Raw genomic sequence first — 18,483 nt, forward strand, 5'->3', positions numbered from 1 at the left:
CACAAAAGAAAGTCATACAGATTTTAATGACAGGAGAGTGAGTAAGGTTACGGAATTTTCCTTTTCAATGCTAACAGAGCTGGTTGAAAGAAAGTGTAACAGCTGTCAGGTGAGTAGACAAATGGAACAGCAAGAAGAATAAGCCTATACTTAAAACTATTATTTAATGTTTGATTTTATTTTAAATTTTAAATTTTAAAATACAAAATGTAATCTAGTAATTGAGTGGTACATTTCTATATTTCTATGAATTTCTTTAGATTGTATTACCTTGCTGTAGACTTTGCTTGAGTATAATGTATTTGCAGGCTCCGTTTGTATATATATATATATATATATACATATCCTTTTACACGTCACACATTAATGTCGCAGGCAAGTAAGTGATTGCATAAATGATAAAACTTAAAGACATCCTGTTACCATTTTAAACATCATTAGACTATATGCTTTTCATAAAAATATAATAAAATAAATAAATAAACTACCTACGTGTAATATCTACAAAATGAGTCCACACCGACTAATTATGATATACAAACCCCCTAAATAAAGAGTGCTGAACATGAATTGGACCAAAAAGGGAGCAAAAATGAAAGTAACCCATACTTTGCATAATCCCCACCTTTTGTAAATAGATACAGTGCTAGAATGAAGACTGATTTCAACACCCACACCTTGCTGGTCAAAAGAAGGATCCTGTTACATTTTTGGTCCTGGAACAACATTTTTGACAACCAGTCAGGGCTGTTAGAGATGTTAGAGTTAGGCTTGGGAAGGGTTATGGAATTAATTGCCCTCTAGTTAGGTTATGATAAGGTTTGGGTTATAGCCTACATGACCAAAACATGCTGACACGGGAGCACGCCTGCAAAATCAGGATGTGCCAGTCGGTCCTCAGAAAAAAAAAAAAAGTTTAAATACCACATAAGAATGCAGCTTCACCTGAGAAAAACGTTTGACTTTCCCCACAATCTGCTTGTTTTAGAAAGGTTCAGACAAAAATTCAGAAGTCATATAATAAAAAAGCTTTTAATGGTCTGATGGTCCCTATTTTTTAAGAAAATGGTGACGTATAGGGAAAAAAAATTGTGATGTGGTAAGTAAGTATAGGTTAAATGTGTGAAAAAAAAAACAGATTGATTAGGATTTCTATTTAGTTATTGTTTTTAACCTTTTCCCCCCAGGTTTTCTTACTCATTATTCTTTTTCTTTATATTATTTTTATTTTGCCCTCTAATTTGAAATGGAACTCCCTTTCTTGCCTCTTTGAAGAAAACACCCAGATTCAATTTACATTACATTTACATTTATACATTTAGACTCTTTTATCCAAAGCAACTTACATATGAGGAATACAACATATATCATAAGGAGGCAATAACAGAAGTGCTACTACAGTATTTAGCTAGTCACAGTTTTTTGTGAGCTAATATGCTAATTGAAGCTCAAAATGTCCACCCTGTCATTGGTCCAAAATGTACATAGCATTAATTTGTAGTTAATATGGGGGGGGTATATCAATGTGATTGGGGATGTAATTATATTATTTATTATTATTTTTACATTTTTTTAAGAAGTTGAATAAATGTTTCATTGTCATAGTTTATCATGATTTGCGTGTTCTGCATTATGTGTCCACCCTGTCATGTGCTGGTCTACCCTGTCATCTTGATATTTTACAATAATATTTTAAATAATAATTCAATCATATCTACATAATGTGTTCAATAGCTAGGTGTAGAGCCAGTAACATGCAAACAAAAAACTGCATCCAAACATCACAGTTTTCTCCAAATAAGAAAAAATACACGTGCGAATTGTATGAGTTTCTTTAAATACACATGATTTACATAAAATCTTTTATGTATTTATAATTTGAAAGCAAACAAATAACCCTGTTTAGGAAAGGGACATCATACCTTTCAGAAAATATAATTTGCATCTTAATTTTGCAATGAAAATGTATTTAACAGTAATATACTGTATATGTCCATGACAGGGTGGACATATCTTATGGTTTATGCTTCGAATAATGGCCCATAATTATCTAAAAAAAATGTGTGGGAGCTCAGCTAATATGTTTCTATAGTACTTGAGTGTCTACTAATTATGTCATTGCATTTATGACATTTCATAATTTCAGCTCTGTATGTCACCAGAACAGAACTAAAAATAAAACAATCAAGATGAAATTGAAGTGCACCCTATACACTTCAGAATTCATCCGGTTGCTTCTGTCTTCTGTCACGTCATCAATAAACACCAGTAACCCAGTGCCACTGGAAGCCATGCATGCTCATGCCATCACACTGCTCATGTTTCACAGATGATGTTGTATGCTTTGGATCATGAGCTGTTCCAAGCCTTCTCCATGGAACTCATGGACATCACCAGAGACTGGGTTTCCTCCTTTGTGATGCTTTGCCAGGCCTTTACTGCAGCTGACTTCAGTTGTTGTTTGTTTGTGGGTCTTTCTGCCTTTAGTTTTGTCTTCAGCAAGTGAAATTCATGCTCAATCAGGTTGAAATCAGGAGATTGACTTGGCCATTGCAGAATATTCCACTTTTTTACCTTCAACAACTCCTGGGTTGCTTTTGCTGTGTTTTGGGTCATCGTCCATTTACAGTGGGTACGGAAAGTATTCAGACCCCCTTAAATTTTTCACTCTTTGTTATATTGAGTTGTTTGGATGGCCTTTTAGATGGCCTTGTTTGGCTTTGACAGTGACACGCCTACTGTACCTGCTGGAGAGTGTTCTTCACTTGGCTGGATGAAAGTGAAAGGGTTTTTCTTTACCATGGAGAGGATTCTCCAATCATCCACCACTGTTGTCCGTTGTGGGCGGTCCAGGCCTTTTTATGTTGCTGAGCTCACTAGTTCATTCTTTTTTCTCAGAATGTACCAAACTGTTTATTTGGCCCCTCCTGATGTTCCTGCTATCTCTCTGATGTTTTTTTTTTTTGTTTGAAGCCTAACAATTGTCTGTTTCACTTGTATGGAGAGCTCCTTTGACCACATGATGTGGGTTCACAGCAACCGCTTCCAAATGCAAATGGCACACTTAGAATCAACTCCAGACTTTTACCTGCTTAATTTATAGAGAAATATAGAAATAATAGCCCACATCTGTCCATGAAACAGCTTTTGAGTCAATTGTCCAATTACTTATGGTCCCTTGAAAAAGGGGGTGCTACATATTAAAGAGCTGTAATTCCTTAACCTTTCCTCCAATTTTGATGAGAATACCCTCAAATTAAAGCTCCATATTCATTATATAACTGTAACTTCAATATGCTTTGGTCAACAGCTAAAATAATAAAAATTGTGCATGTATACAGTCATGTGAAAAAGTTAGGACACCCTACTGAATTCCATGGTTGTCTTTATCAGGGCATAATAAAAAAAATCATCTGGTCTTTGGCAGGTCTTAAAATTTGGAAAATAAATCCTCAGATGAACAACATCACATGACATAAAGCCAAGATGGAAAAGCCATGTGTGACAAACTTAGGACACCCTATGATTCAGTTGCCTGTAGATCCACTTTTAGCAGCAATAACTTGAAGTAATAATTTTCTGTATGACTTTATCAGTCTCTCACATCGTTCTGGAGGAATTTGGGCCCACTCTTCTTTACAACGTTGCTCCAGTTTATTGAGGCTTGTGGGTATTTGTATATGCACAGCTCTCACCGCAGCATTTCAGTCAGGATGAGGTCTGAACTTTGACTGGGCAATTGCAACACCTTGATTCTTTTCTTTTCAGCCGTTCTGTTGTAGATTTGCTGGTGTGCTTGGGATCATTGTCCTGTTGCATGACCCAATTTTGACCAAGCTTTAGCTGTCGGATCAGATGGCATCACATTTGACTCTAGAATACTTTGGTATATAGAGGAGTTCATGGTCGACTCAATGACTGTGAGGTGCCCAGGGCCTGTGGCTTCAAAACAAGCCCAAAATAATCAGCACTCCACCAGCATGTGTGACTTTTGCAATGAGGTGTTTGTGCTGATATGCTCTTTAGGATTTCACCAATTGTGACGCTGTGCATTATGGCCAAACATCTCCACTTTGGTCTCGTCTGTTCAAAGGACATTGTTCTAGAAGTCTTATAGTTTGTTCAGATGCAACTTTGCAAATCTAAACCGTGCTGCCATGTTTGTTTGTTTTTTGATAGATGAGGCTTTCTTCTGGCAAGCCTTCCAAACATACCATACTTGTCCCATATTTTTCTAATTGTACTGACATTAACTTTATCATTTAACATATAACTGAGGCCTGTAGAGTCTGCGGTGAAGTTCTTGGGTTTTCTGCAATTTCTCTGAGCGTTACATGGTCTGATCTTGGGGTGAATTTGCTGGGATGTCCACTCCTGGGAGGATTGGGGTCTGTTTGAATGTCTTCCACTTGTGAATTGTCTTAATCTCTGTGGAATGATGGACTTCAATTTGTTTGCAAATGGCTGTATTACTCTTCCCAGATTAATGGCAGCAACAATTGCTTCTCTAAGATCATTGCTGATGTCTTTCCTTCTTGGTATTGTGTTAGCACACACCTGAAGGCTCCAGACCAGCAAACCGCCAAAACTTCTGCTTTTATAGAGGTGCTCACACTTGCTGATGATCAGTTAATCAAAGGTATTTGATTAGCAGTGCCTGACTGCTACTTACCCTCTTAATTCCTCCCTGCGTTCCATTCGGAAGGGCTCATCCCTACGCCCTAATCCCTTCAAAGGGTTTACCCTCCGGAGTGAGAGCTTCGAAGGGTTGAAGGGTGTAGGGGACCAAACAACTGTTTCTTGAAGTGCCCTTCAGCGTCATCATCTTCTGACCACACGGAGGCACCGTCATCATGCAAAGGATCATGGGAGCCCGAAGTGTCCATCAGTTGTACCCTTCGAAATCCTTCATTCCGAAGGGCCCTTTGAAGCGGCCAGTTTTGAGCACTTTGGTTTGGAACGACCCTTCAATATGGCGGCCATGATTGTTTTCACTCCGAAGTGCCCTTCGGAGGGCGATATATCCCATTTGGAACACACCGTATACGTTAACAGTAAGCGCGTCCTAACTTTGTCACACATGGCTTTTCTATTTTGGCATTATTTTTAGTAAATAATGACAGTGCAATATGTCTTGTGGGTTTAGTTTTCAAATTTAAGACCTGCCAAGGACCAGACATTTTTTTTTACTATGCCCCGATACAGAAAACCATGGAATTCAATAGTGTCCTAACTTTTTTCACATGACTGTATATGGACCTGACTGTGTGTGTGTGTTTATATATAATATATATATTTATTTAGTCATTTATCAGACGCTTTTATCCAAAGCGACTTACAAATGAGGACAACAGAAGCAATCAATTGTAGTATTAAAACAACTAAAAACAGATCCAAAACTAAAAGCTAAAACTTTATAAATACTACCTATACACATTAGATATATATATATATATATATATATCATCAGATTTAATATTGTTTTTGGCCCTGTAGTTGCTGTGTATATCTACAGGTTTGGTGAGTTTCATTGTCTTGTTCTACGCCTGTGATTTGCTCCTGCGGTGTTGTAAAATCAATTCTTGTTTATGCCCTGTCTTTTGTTGAGCCTTCTCATTGTCATCAGAGTAATGTTTGTTTTCATAATGTCTCTCTTCTCAAAGCAAAACACTTTCTGACTTTCTCTTTCACTTATAGATCTATTCTAACATACATAACACTCAATATAAAGCCTGCACACTATCTGATTCATTCCATAATTTTGTTTTCGGAGACAAATTTCAGTAATTGTAAAAGATTCCTTGTTATTGGTCTTTGATCATTTCAGGGACATGCAGACTTCTTGAGGGGCAGTGGCCTAAAACCAAAAAAGGGGGCTGTTCCCCAAAGCTATGGTCAAATACTGATACCATATTATCCTTAGTATATACACAACCATTCAAAGTTATCCATTAAAACTAACTGAGAATGCATTTATAAACACAATCTTTTGCAATATAGGCTCTCATCAAGCAACACAAAAGAATGGAGTGAACTATTCACACTGTTTGACAAGAGATGTCTTTCGAGATTGATGCAATTTACACACACAATAGCATAGAAACGGTCACTCTTCCTGTATAACCTGTTGATCAGGATGTAAAATTGCCAATGCTTGACTTAAAATAAGATTTCCTTGGTGATAAAGATGCTAGAATAAAAACTACTAAACACATGATTGCAGCCACCATGCAGACACAACAAGCTGGTCACAAACAATTCATGCAGCTACCAAAAATAAAAAATTCTTCAGACAAACACTTGAGAGAAACCTTTAACAATACAATGCATAAAGAGACCAGGCCAACAACAGGTATCCATCATATCAGGGCCTGGGACAATGAACTAACAACAGGTAGAGAACACACTTAATGTCTAATATTAAGTTGAAGTCTTCTAAAGCACAAAATAATAATTGTCCATTATTTTTTTATAATTGTGTTTATTGATATTGAAAAAAAACACATAATATAGTTACGAGTGGACGCACAGAAACATACAGAGTTAATCATTACGGAAATGGATGAAAGATTTTGTAAGGCAGATTTTGACCTGCTAAAATTGCCGTAAAACGACTAGAAAATGAAAGTTCTTCATGAATAACGAAACAAGTGGGGAGTTATTGTTTGTAAAATTGGAGCTTAGGCTGCACAGGAAACATTTATGAGTGGGTCATATCAGGCTTAGCCTTTGTGTTGGTTCACTATCTCTTCCAGTTTAGTCTTGTTGGACCCAGAGAAATCTTCCAGCTACAAGAGAAAACAGCAGATTAAATCAACTAAACAATAACTGGAAGTAAATCAAACTCAGCATATTCGTAGAGACATATCTTTAACTTTGTATAGTTGATATGTGACTATTATTAGCTCAACTAGAGGAAAGACAACAGAACAAACCTTCTTCCCGCTCTTGTAGAAGTGGAATGTTGGCATACATTTAATGTCACAAGACTGGGCTACATCCTGCAAAACACAGAACATCACTTTAATATTTCTTAAGACGCTTTATTGCTCTCATCCAACTGCTTTTAGTTAACAAATTCAGCTTTTTGCATAATTAACGTAGACCAAATTTAAAAAGTTGAAGAAACTCATGTAATGAAATCAATGCATTGTACAAATATGACTGAATAAGAATAGGACTTGCAGGGCACATTCAGAAAAAGGAACAGAATCAAAAAAAAGTTTGATTTGGATGTAGGATAACCATAGCATAAATTGTATGTAATTATACTGCCCTCTAGCGGTATATTCATCATGCGCTAAAACAGCAAATTAAAAAAATAAAAACTTGTGCTGACATTTCTTTAATCTAAATGGATTTAGGCCTAAACTATGGTTGCATGGGGAATGGACAAAAAGATTAATAAAAGTCAAAGCTTTTCCTCCCATACAAGAGGAGTTTCTAGTGAGTGAATTACTGTGAAACAGTCATATTCAATTCCTTCTGGCTATCAGTTTGTCCAAATTTTCACACTGGCCTGTCTGTTAGTTTACTAACAAACATAAATTACCTGCCGTTCTCTAAAGAGCACTACTTGAGAACAGCAAAACTTTTATGTACATTTACAACACTATACTTTGTCTTTTCCTACCCTGGAATTAAGTTACATAAAAGTACATAAAAGCGCTGCCATGTAAGTGTTTCTAATACAAAGGCTGAGGGAGTGACGACAAATTCAACATCTATCTCCCGTCAAACCAATGTAATCAATCTCTTGATATTATTTTCCTCTTTTGAAAAGTCATAGAAATGCTATTGTAGATATTTTTTTATTGAGGCAAATGAGAACACAATTTATTTTTGTTGTAGTTTCCCTTGCCATTATACAAATTTTGACAACTATGATAAATTCTGCTTCTGGGAGCCCCAGAAATGTGAAAAGGGTCCATTACTAGATGATAACCTGGAAAAACTTTTACTCTGAGCTGTTTGTGTCTTCGAAGGATTATGCATTTCTATGGCAACACTATTAATGCAACCATGAATGTGTGTAATCTGAATAATCAACAATGCACAAAATCACAATACTACAACTAAAAGTTGTTATGCAAATGCTTAATATGCTTTTAAATTTTATTAAGCAGGACATTAGACATTAAATATTCAGCTCTGTGCTAGCTATGTTAAACTAATGCGTGTCTTTCAATGTTCTTCAAATTAATTTTGCATTAACAATAGACAATGATAGGAATTCTTAAAGGGGTCATATGATGCTGCTAAAAAGAACATTATTTTGTGTATTTGGTGTAATGAAATGTGTTTATGCGGTTTAAAGTTAAAAAAACACATTATTTTCCACATACTGTGCATTATTGTTTCTCCTCTATGCCCCGCCTTTTTAGAAAGGAAAAAATGAAATCGCATCATATGACCCCTTTAAACAGAAACTTTACAACAACTAAATTACATTTGACTCCAGTCGCTGCCATTTTGAGTGGCTCCACGTGACATTGTGGCAGTCAGGTCAATTTAACTCTTAGAAAATTACAAGTTCTACAAGGACATGAAAGCTTTTTACAAGTTGGAATCTCATATTAACTGTAATTCCAAGATTTCCAACATGATTTTTACAACACTACAGTACCAAAAAAAAATACATTTAGAAAACTCACCTGTGCATCATCTACGTCCACTTTGAGGAAGACCACATTAGCATAGGAAGGATTTTCAGACAGGCCCAGAAGTGAGGAATTACAATGAGAAACTGTGTCAAAGAAGTCTGTTCCAACGACTCATACATAGTGACTTAAAGTTGGTTCCTTACCTTGTAAAAAGGTGCGATGCTCTGACAAGGCCCACACCACGTGGCTGTAAAATCAACCACTACAAGCTTGTCACCTGCCTCAGCGAGAGCTTTGTCAAAGCCATCCTATGAACACAAATCAATGTTGGATTTCATGTTTTGTCATCACTGCAATTCTTTAATATAATGTTGCTGTGGACTCTTGTTTTTTTTAGAGGCAACAGCATGAAAAAAAGAAAACCATGATTAAATGAACCTTATCTACATTCACAGCATTCCAGACTGTGGAGTGGAACCAAAGTGTGTTGAACAGAGATAAAATCTGGTACTCCACTTTTATGTTGCTCCAGTCCAAACCTGTTTTCATTCCATGCATTGATTGGTGATCCACAAAGCTTGATGCTTTGTTTTCATTGTTGGAGAAGAAATACAAACTGGATACATTTTTCAAGTTACACAATGAACTACATTTTTATAGAACTGTTGTTTGAAAGATAATGCTTAAAGGGATAGTTCACCCAAAAATGAAAACTGTCATAATTTCCTCACCTTCAAGTTTTTACAATCCTGTTTTAGTTTCTTTCTTGTGTGGAACATAAAAGATGATTTGAAAAATGTTGGTAACCAAACAGTTTCACGGTAGCCATTGACTTCCATAGTAGGTAATAAAAAAAAATACTATGGAAGTCAGTGGCTACCATCACCTGTGTGGTTACCAACATTCTTCAAAGTAACTTCTTTTGTGTTAAGCAGAAGAAATAAATCCATTCAGGTTTGGAACAACAAGAGGGTGAGTAAAACTTTCATTCTTGAGTTAACTATTTCTTTAACTTTATTGTGTAAAACAATTGTTTTATTTAATGCATACTCTATACTATTTGCTATTATTAAATTGTATTTAAATTATATACCGACCACATGCCCTAGGTAACAACACAAAACCACATCGGTAGACCACTAAGGTCAACATTTTGTAAGAATTATTACACGATTTATCTGTAACCGACGGAATCAAATAATAGGGCGCATTTAACTACATTACAACAAACAGTAAGAAAGTGTCAATATATCGACATTTAATAATGTTCTTGTACACGGTCTAGTCTTATTCACTGCGGCAAATGATCAAATGCTGCCGTGCCAAAAAAAAAAAAAAAAGTCCAACTTGATGGCGCGCTTGGTCTGGAAGCAGGTCTCTTCAGGCCGCGATCACCGAAATAAACGAAATGCTACAAGAGCGTGCTACTTTCGTTATCTAGGTTCAACTATGAATGAGAACACGTTAATTTCAAGGATAGGTTTAGACCACACTGCGTTATCGCAAGCTGAAAGTTACGTAACGAAGCGGCATGCCAGCTGCCACAAAACTATATTTCACGTGCGTTGGTTCATAATTTTACAACACAACTGTTGCAGTGCAAATAACGTCAAATGAAAGCGGCATTTCATGGGCGAAAACTAAGCATGTTTGGCTGTCTTGTACCGCTGTGGCTAAGTATACATTAGCTGGTGTAAAGAATTGGTTAGCAGATAGGCTAACATTATCTACATTTTTTACAAACACAATCTGAACTGACTTATTTAAGTTTATTACTTGCTAATACTTTATGAATTCTCACACACAGCTGTTGAATTTTCAACCAACTTAAATGAAATCGGTTTGACGGGCAGTTAGGCTCTCGTGCAGTTAGTCAGCAAAACATGTTCTCCCTATCCATACCGCGTGATTTTGCTTATTTTGTAAATATATATATATTTAGTGAGTGTCTTGAATTGAAGCAGCGATCTTACCTGATCTTCAATGACGATGATCATTTTATCGCTTTACTGCTGTCTGGCGCTCGGAGAACAAACCTTCCTCAACTCGCTCGCCCAGAAATGAGCCCCCTCCCTCTGCTCTGCCTGACTCAAGCGTGAAGTAGTTTAAACAGCATCGCTTCCTTCAAAAAGCCCTGCCCCTAAACGCGCTCACGCTGGCGGCCTACAGGCCAGAAATGGCCCCATTGTTTGGGGCTCCGTGATGTGGGAGTAGCACTGGACATTCTTGCTGCATTAGGTTTCTATAAGATGTTTTAGATATTTTACAGCAGTTCTTACATTTTTAATAAATCCGTGTGGACAAAGGTCTCAAGCAATCCCTTTTAAATTTGCATAAACAATTTTTTTACGACACTTTTAACAATTCACTTATGTTAACTTTACAGTGATTGTACATTTATAGTAAAACACTTTTTAGTAGCCAGCAAGTGGTACTTTCTAGCATTGCAATATAACTTGTGCTGAACTGAAATCATTAGATACAGTAGTTTCTGATTATCACTGTGCAGATATTGTATCTAATAAACGTGTCTTTTTTGACTAAACAGGTGTGAAACAAACATGTTCATAGAATATCCATGTTAAAATAATGAATATTTAATAGACACACAGTCACTAACTGTGATGAATGACATCTGCTAAAAATACCCCATTAAATATCAAAACAGATGGTAAATTATAAATTAATAAACGTATATTTGGATGAGACTTTATTTTTTTTGGTTATTGGAGAATGCATGATTTAAAAATGTTAAGCGATCACACTGCTACACAGATAATTCTCATGTCTAGTTCCATACGCTGCTCCTTTTTTCTGCTCTTTTGGACAGCTTTCCATTTCACTCAGCCTGTTCTGTGATGCCTCATTCCATCCCATTCAATCATGTTAATCATTTTCTTTGAACACTGATGAAAATGCATGCGATGGTGGTGATGAGTGTGTTGTTATAGGATCTGGAATAATTAGGCCTTGCTCTTTGAAGTCTCCGAGTACGATGTTGCCACAGATACCAAACGCTGACTCTGTCCTTCTCTTTCTGTCGCATCCTTCATCCAGGCTAGTAGCTATTCAGAGATTCCAGGTGTTTGTCTCCATCATTTGGAAAGAAAGCCTTTTATTTACAACTGCTTAAAGGTCATATGAGGGCAGTTGTATAGCCGTAAAAGTTTGTCTGAGATGTGAACATGATGTTAGTTTAATAATGAGATCTAAGATGGCCTGTGAAGGTTTTCACTGTGGAACATAGGATTTGTATAAACAGCTACTTTAAAGCTGTTCACTCATCACAGTGAAATGATGCTAAATCTGTTGGAATAGTATTACAACAAAATTATATTTCAACAAAATTTGCTTACAAATTAAATATTAAATTATTTGTTTTACAAACACCTGGATGAATGAAAACCTGCACAGACATATTGCCATAATTGAATGCCATAAAATAAAAAACACTGCAGGAAGAAAAAAGAAGAGCAAAGACATTTTGTGGACTGACTAGTCTACAGTCCACACATGATGTTCAATTTAAAAGCCAACATTTTACAGAAAGACTATAATTAGCTTTTTTTTTCTAATCAACTCCTATCTAATCAATCCGCAGCTCTAGAGCGTTGATTGTAAAGTGGACCTGTCTCACGTTGTTTACCGTTTCCTAGGTGTTTTGTATCTCAATTGTAGACCATGTAACAAATGAATCAGAAAAAACCACAATACATTGAAAACCTGGAAGCAGTCCCAATATACAGTAGGAGACAAACTAACCTGGAGGCAAAAGAGTGCCAACAGATCACTCCCTAACATAAGAGTAAAGAGAACATGTGAATGTGATTGTTTAACCAGCTCAATTCAGGTTGTAATAATAGTAGTAATATGAACATTTGTACCCCAAAACAACTTATTTGTTAAAACAGTACTGCTGGGATACTTGAACTAGGATTGCAATTATTAATGAACTCAACAAGGTGGACTCAGACCCACTATAAAATATCCTACATTTTTGAATTTTTTTAAACAGTAGTAGCGTAGACATGACATAATGTGAAAATGCTGTCACCTAGTGGCCAGGTAGTCCTCTGGTCAATAAATAAATAAAATAGGACTGACATCACCACAAAATATAGTGGAAAAAGGTGAATATTTGCAGTTTTAATTGTACAAGCCATTTCTACTCTGCAAAAAATGTCAAATGTTTTTTTAATCAAAGCTTTTATTTTATTGGCTCAACCTAAGAGGTGAATTTGAGTGACTTGATATGATTTACAAATAAATGCAAAAAGGAGATGGAAAGAGTCTTCAGTTTTGTGAAATATTCAAACTATATCCAGCTGAGTTATCTGACTATTCGTGATCCCTTACATAATGAATTCATAAATGCATGCAATGTCATCTGCTTTCCATTTCTAAGTTATAAAACAATATATTGATGATTACTGTTCATGACATGCTGATTATGTTAATGTTGCTGAGAATTCAGACATATTTATTAGGAAATTTAAAAAAATATACTATCTAAGACAAGAATAACACTTAATATTTGGGAAGATCACATCAAAAGTTTTTTTTAATTATTTTTTCATTTATTGTTACTGCTTTAGGCGCATTATTTAATACGTCAGCACATAAAAAAATGTTTGACCAGATTTTTCAGAGAAACCAACAACAAAATATGAGTAATAAAGGCCAAGAAAACTGCCAATGCCCAGCATTTAAATGCCCCAGCTTGATATTTACTTCTAAATATGATTGTTTTATGCCCTTTGAGTGCAACAAAATGTCTTCCTTCTAAAACACTGAAATCTGCTTAAGGTAAAGGATATTCTAAAGATTAAATAGATTTGTCACAAGAAAGAGCCTGCTCTTGAGAAGCCTGTTAAGAGGAAACAGTGAACAGCACAAATGTGTTTAAACATCCTTGTTTTAGTGCACTTAAGTAAAAAAAAAACTAAAAAAAAATGTACTGCTATGAAACGAAATACGGTATTTCTCACATAGTTATAAAATGAATAGATGTCTCATGTAAATATCTCACAATTCTTTGTTCTGGATCCAGCATCCATTCCATTTCTTATGAATGAAATAAAGTAATACCACGTTTACATATGGGTAAACACAAATGCAGCCCTCTAAAACATGTCAGTTTAATGTAAAATGCACTCTGCACTTAAAAGGAAGAATGAATGTAAGTAAGCTTTGGATGGTTACACATGCTGTATATGTGGTACATTATGTGTTATTGGTCATGTGGTCCTGTTGTTGCAGACGGATGAGGTGGATTAAGGCTTGGCTGCTGACTTGCCTGGTTCCCTCCAGCCACCAAAAGCTTTCTCCAGGTAGAGGGCAGTGGCCAAAGAGAGACGGTCCTGTAATTTACCTGTCACAATCTGTACGCCCAGGGGCAAACCCTCCTCACTCAGCCCTAATGGACACTGGGTTACTGGCAAACCCAGGATATTAAAGATACCTGCAGAGAACAGAGCCACTTAGAGCCCCAACTCCATAATAAGTAGATCATGAGTAGATCTCAACCAACAACACTTACCAGTGTAAGAGAAGTTGAAGGGTGTGAAAACTGGGTGGTGATGTTTGGGAGCGATCTGAGGATGAGAGGGGTACAGCAGCACTCCGTCTGTGCCCAGCAACTCCTCCAGCTCCTGCTGCAGACTCTCCTTCTGCTGTAGAATGAATGGAGATGGATGGGAACTCTGGAACAGCTCAACAAGAGCCAGACCTGAGAAAGAGAGACAGACAGGAACACTATTATCACATGCATTCATCTTCAGATACATCGGGAAAAAAAGTCTTTGCCAATTCTGCACACTTTTGGGAACGCTTGTCACAGGAAGACATTGGCAGCACTGATTTGCATCTCATGCCCAATAAAGTTAATCAGACATGGATGGAAGAGTGATTCAGTCAGTCACAGTTAAAAGTGCACAAGCTCATTTGCTCTGTCACACACCTATTGCTGCTAAGGTGTGAGAAGAAAATCCCAGAAACCACTTGAACAGCTCCCAGGCAGGCCAAACCTTCTTCCCGCCTTCACTCATTAGCTCTGCAAAGGTGGTAGGAGGCTGAGATGGGGGGAAAAAAATACAAAATCTCATAAAAAATCTCATGTTAAACAGTACCCTAATATACCGTTTAAAAATTATTTGGTTCTATTAGGAAAGTATGTCTATAAAAAGGAATAACAGACAATATGCTTTGGTTAACTCAGACATCTAAACTTAATTATATTTTTATAACATCATTTTAATGCCAGAAGGTTAGTGAGAAGAAGAAAAATAAACTTTTCCATATCAATTTTGCATCTTAGACATCTCCTTTAAAAGCATCTTGAACAAAACGGCTCCATGTTTAACAAAGCACATATAAAAGTCCTGAACCAGAAACGACAAGATCTGTTTTACAGAACATGGAAGTTTGTTGTGCATAACCCCTTTATTTACACAATAGCAAAACCATTAACAGGATGCTTAACAGGATGAAAATAAAGAGCTAAAGTTAGCCAATCTCTCAGTGAAGTCTCAACTTCACGTTCATTTTGATGAACTCATTTGTCTCCAAAAAATTTTAGTTTAATATTTTATCCAGTATTATATCCAGTATATATATATATATATATATATACACATTTATTCAATATATTCAATGTTGTATATGATGAAGACATGAAAATGGCAAAAATCCCACCTTTCCATCTTTGCCAGGTGAGGCCATCATAGTTCCCCAGATCTGAAAGGAGTATTTGAGCTGAGGAATAAACAGCTCTTGGACCTTGACCCCAAGGTCTGCCTCTAAACGCCTGACCACCTAAAAAACCCAAAAGCCCATTATGAAAGGAAAATAAAATAATTTGACTGAAGCCAATCCACACACACACTCAATTACCATTTTCTGTGCCTGAAGCAGCTGTGCGTCAACTGGAGAGACCAAATGAGAGCCTCCATTGTGGGGAACAGAGAAGAACCTCAGCTTTTTCAAATCTACTTCAGCAGACAGCCCCAATCTACCAGAAGTGAAAGAGAAGTGACCATTTAGGATACATTTCTAACAGTGGTTGACCAAAATGAAAATAAATAAGTTGAGAGATTGAAATAAAAGTTACCCTATACAATATGTTGCAAGGTAAACTAGTATACAAAAATATAATGGAAATACACCACTGTTCAAAAGTTTGGGGTCAGTACGATTTTTTTTATTAAATATTAAAATAATAAATTTTATTAAGTAAATTTTTTTAAATTAAATTAATATTTTTTTATACAGTAAGGAGGATACATATACTCTATCCTCTATTCTATATTCTAACATTCTAATAGGCTTCATCATGCAGTGAATGCTTTTGGACCCTCAAGACAAGACCATCAGAACTTTTAAAGGGATAGTTCACCCAAAAATGAAAATTCTGTCACCCTCATGTTGTTCCAAACCTGTGAGACCTTCGTTCATTTTTGGAACACAAACTAAGATATTTTTGATGAAATCCGAGAGCTTTCTGACCCTGCATAGACAGCAGCAAGCTACCACGCTCAAGACACAGAAAGGTAGTAAGGACATCGGTAAAATAGTCCATGTGACATCAGTGGTTCAACCATAATTTTATGCGTCAGCAGCACCACACGCATACATCATGGTACTCTCATGAACGTGCGTCGAAGACTGACACGGAAGAGAAGAAATTGTTGAATAAAGTCATTATGTTTGTTTTCTTTGCTCAAAGAAAGTATTCATGTAGCTTCATAAAATTAAGGTTGAACCACTGATGTCACATGGACTATTTTAACAATGTCCTTACTACCTTTCTGAGCCTTGAACGTGTCAGTTGCATTGCTGTCTATGCAGGCAGAGAAAGCTCTCAAGTTTCACCAAAAATATCGTAATTTGTGTTCGAAGATGAACGAAGGTCTTACGGGTTTGGAATGACATGAGGGTGAGTAATTAATGACAGAATTTTCATTTTTGGGTGAACTATCCCTTTAAGAAGCAGCTGAAGGTACTTCTTCTACAAGCATATAACCACTCCACTCTCTTAACCAATGCCATTACACACACTGCACTCTCTGCATTCCTTTTATTCTCCAGTCCACTTCCTAATCTAGTTGTATAATAAACTTGGCATTGTGGATTATGGATATTGTTGGCTTTTTGGCAAATTGCTATAAGTGGCCTAAGTCCTCTTTTGTAAGTGGCTTTGGATAAAAGCGTCTGATAAATGCAGAAATCTAAAAGTGAGAAAGCATGATAAATTTCACAATATTTTCTTTTTTTCCTGTATTTCCGTTAAATGCAGCTTTGATTAGCATAGTAGACTAATGTTTAAAAAAAAAACTTCTAACAGACCACACATTTTTGAGTAGCAGTGTAGATTACATTTATGTAATGCTCATATTTTTTACAGTGTTGTTGTGATGATCATATCTGTCTAGTCTATTACTTATTTGCATTGGGTCCTCCCATGATGCCTAGCATGGGAATCAGGTCTTCAGCATAGCGGCACATGGGTCCTGTACACAGAAATCCCATCTGCAGTCCAGAGGCGGGAGGATACTGACCATCATTGCTTACGATACCTGTATGTACAGAGAAAACCAAATGGTGTTTGCATTCCTCATAACCTTAATCAACATTACTACAATATGTAAAGTATAAAGAGAAGCCTTTGACACTCCATCTGTGTCACTCTCCATTATTCTACTTACCAATACATGCAAACAACTACAACTATTCTTCTTACCTGTTGATGGCTTGTGTCCGAAGATGCCATTGAAAAAGCAGGGAATACGGATACTACCCCCAATATCCGACCCAACTCCAATCACAGAGGCACCAGCACCCAATATACTGCCTTCACCTCCTACAATTGAAATTGTTAATTACATTTCATTTTAATTAATGTTGCCCTAGAGGTCATCACGGACTTCTACTGCAAGGGCAATAGTTTTCAGTTACAGATGCTGTTTTAAAAATGCAGTGCACTATTCACAGTCAACTATTATTAGTTTATTCTGTGAGCAAAAGTGTCCGAAAGAAATAGGATTACAGAGATACACAGAATTTTGTATGCCTTGGCTAGTCATGTGATCTTGTGGTTTTACAGCTGTTAAAGCATAAAGTTTTTATTAGTGCTGTCAAACGATCACGATTAATCACATCCAAAATAAAAGTTTTTGTTTACATAATATGTGTGTGTGTGTTGTGTATATTTACAACCCCAATTCCAGATAAGTTGGGACGTTTTGTAAAATGCAATGAAATCAAGAATCTGAGATTTGTTCACTGACCTGAAGTTTTCACTGACCAACGTAAATGTATTTTGTTAATATGAATACATTTTGATTTTGATGTCTGCAACACACTCCAAAAAAGTTGGGAAAGAAGCATGTTTAACACTGTCACATCAACCTTCCTTTTAATTACAATGTTTAATTGTTTGGGAATTGAGGACATTAATTGTTAAAGTTTTGCAAGCAAAAATTTTTGTCCAGTCTCACTTGATACAAGATGTCAAAAGCTCAGCAGTCTGTGATCGTCGTTGTCTGATTCTCCTTTTCATGGCTGGTCATACATTTTCAATTGGAGACAGATCTGGACTGCAGACAGGCCAGTCTAACACATTCACTGTCTCTACGAAACCACGCTGTTGTAGCACATGCAGAATGAGACCTGGCTTGGCCTGTCGCAATAATCAATATATCGACTTATCGCGCAATATATGTACATGACCTCAATAATTTTTGGTGACGCAATATATCGCACATTATATTTACTTATAGAGAAAAGAATGTCAGGAAAAAATCTGTTAATGGAAAAATCTCCATACAAGTTATTTGTGCATTTTTCTTTTTTTCTACTTGTTACTTTGCACTTTTTGTTAGAA

General features: G+C 36.3%; 2 protein-coding genes across 3 annotated transcripts in view; both read right to left on the minus strand.

Moving 5' to 3' along the window:
- Positions 1-6,669: 6,669 nt before the first annotated feature.
- On the minus strand, positions 6,670-10,809 carry LOC107712030 (thioredoxin-like). 2 transcript variants are annotated; one of them, XM_016517159.1, is made up of 5 exons: positions 10,577-10,803; positions 8,807-8,911; positions 8,655-8,720; positions 6,936-7,001; positions 6,670-6,788 (listed from the first exon to the last, which is right to left on the minus strand). In XM_016517159.1, the coding sequence occupies exons 1-5, from the start codon at positions 10,598-10,600 to the stop codon at positions 6,723-6,725; spliced, it is 327 nt and encodes a 108-aa protein (XP_016372645.1). In that variant the 5' UTR covers positions 10,601-10,803; the 3' UTR covers positions 6,670-6,722. The 2 variants fall into 2 exon arrangements, with proteins under 2 accessions (XP_016372645.1, XP_016372646.1); XM_016517160.1 differs by lacking the exon at positions 8,655-8,720 and having other exon boundaries at positions 10,577-10,809.
- Positions 10,810-12,825: 2,016 nt separating this feature from the next.
- The window catches only part of LOC107712025 (fatty-acid amide hydrolase 2-A-like), a 10,859-nt gene continuing 5,201 nt past the window's right edge, over positions 12,826-18,483 (minus strand). Inside the window, exons 5-11 of the mRNA XM_016517148.1 lie at positions 17,341-17,460; positions 17,041-17,176; positions 15,495-15,612; positions 15,297-15,416; positions 14,563-14,674; positions 14,143-14,331; positions 12,826-14,064 (exon numbers count right to left, since the gene is read on the minus strand). Of these exons, the coding sequence (XP_016372634.1) occupies positions 13,877-14,064; positions 14,143-14,331; positions 14,563-14,674; positions 15,297-15,416; positions 15,495-15,612; positions 17,041-17,176; positions 17,341-17,460 (983 nt within the window). The 3' untranslated portion in view covers positions 12,826-13,876. The remainder of the gene's footprint in view (positions 14,065-14,142; positions 14,332-14,562; positions 14,675-15,296; positions 15,417-15,494; positions 15,613-17,040; positions 17,177-17,340; positions 17,461-18,483) is intronic.

This window comes from Sinocyclocheilus rhinocerous, unplaced genomic scaffold, assembly GCF_001515625.1.
Source record: "Sinocyclocheilus rhinocerous isolate Xijiao unplaced genomic scaffold, SAMN03320098_v1.1 scaffold658, whole genome shotgun sequence".
Lineage (NCBI taxonomy): Eukaryota > Metazoa > Chordata > Actinopteri > Cypriniformes > Cyprinidae > Sinocyclocheilus > Sinocyclocheilus rhinocerous.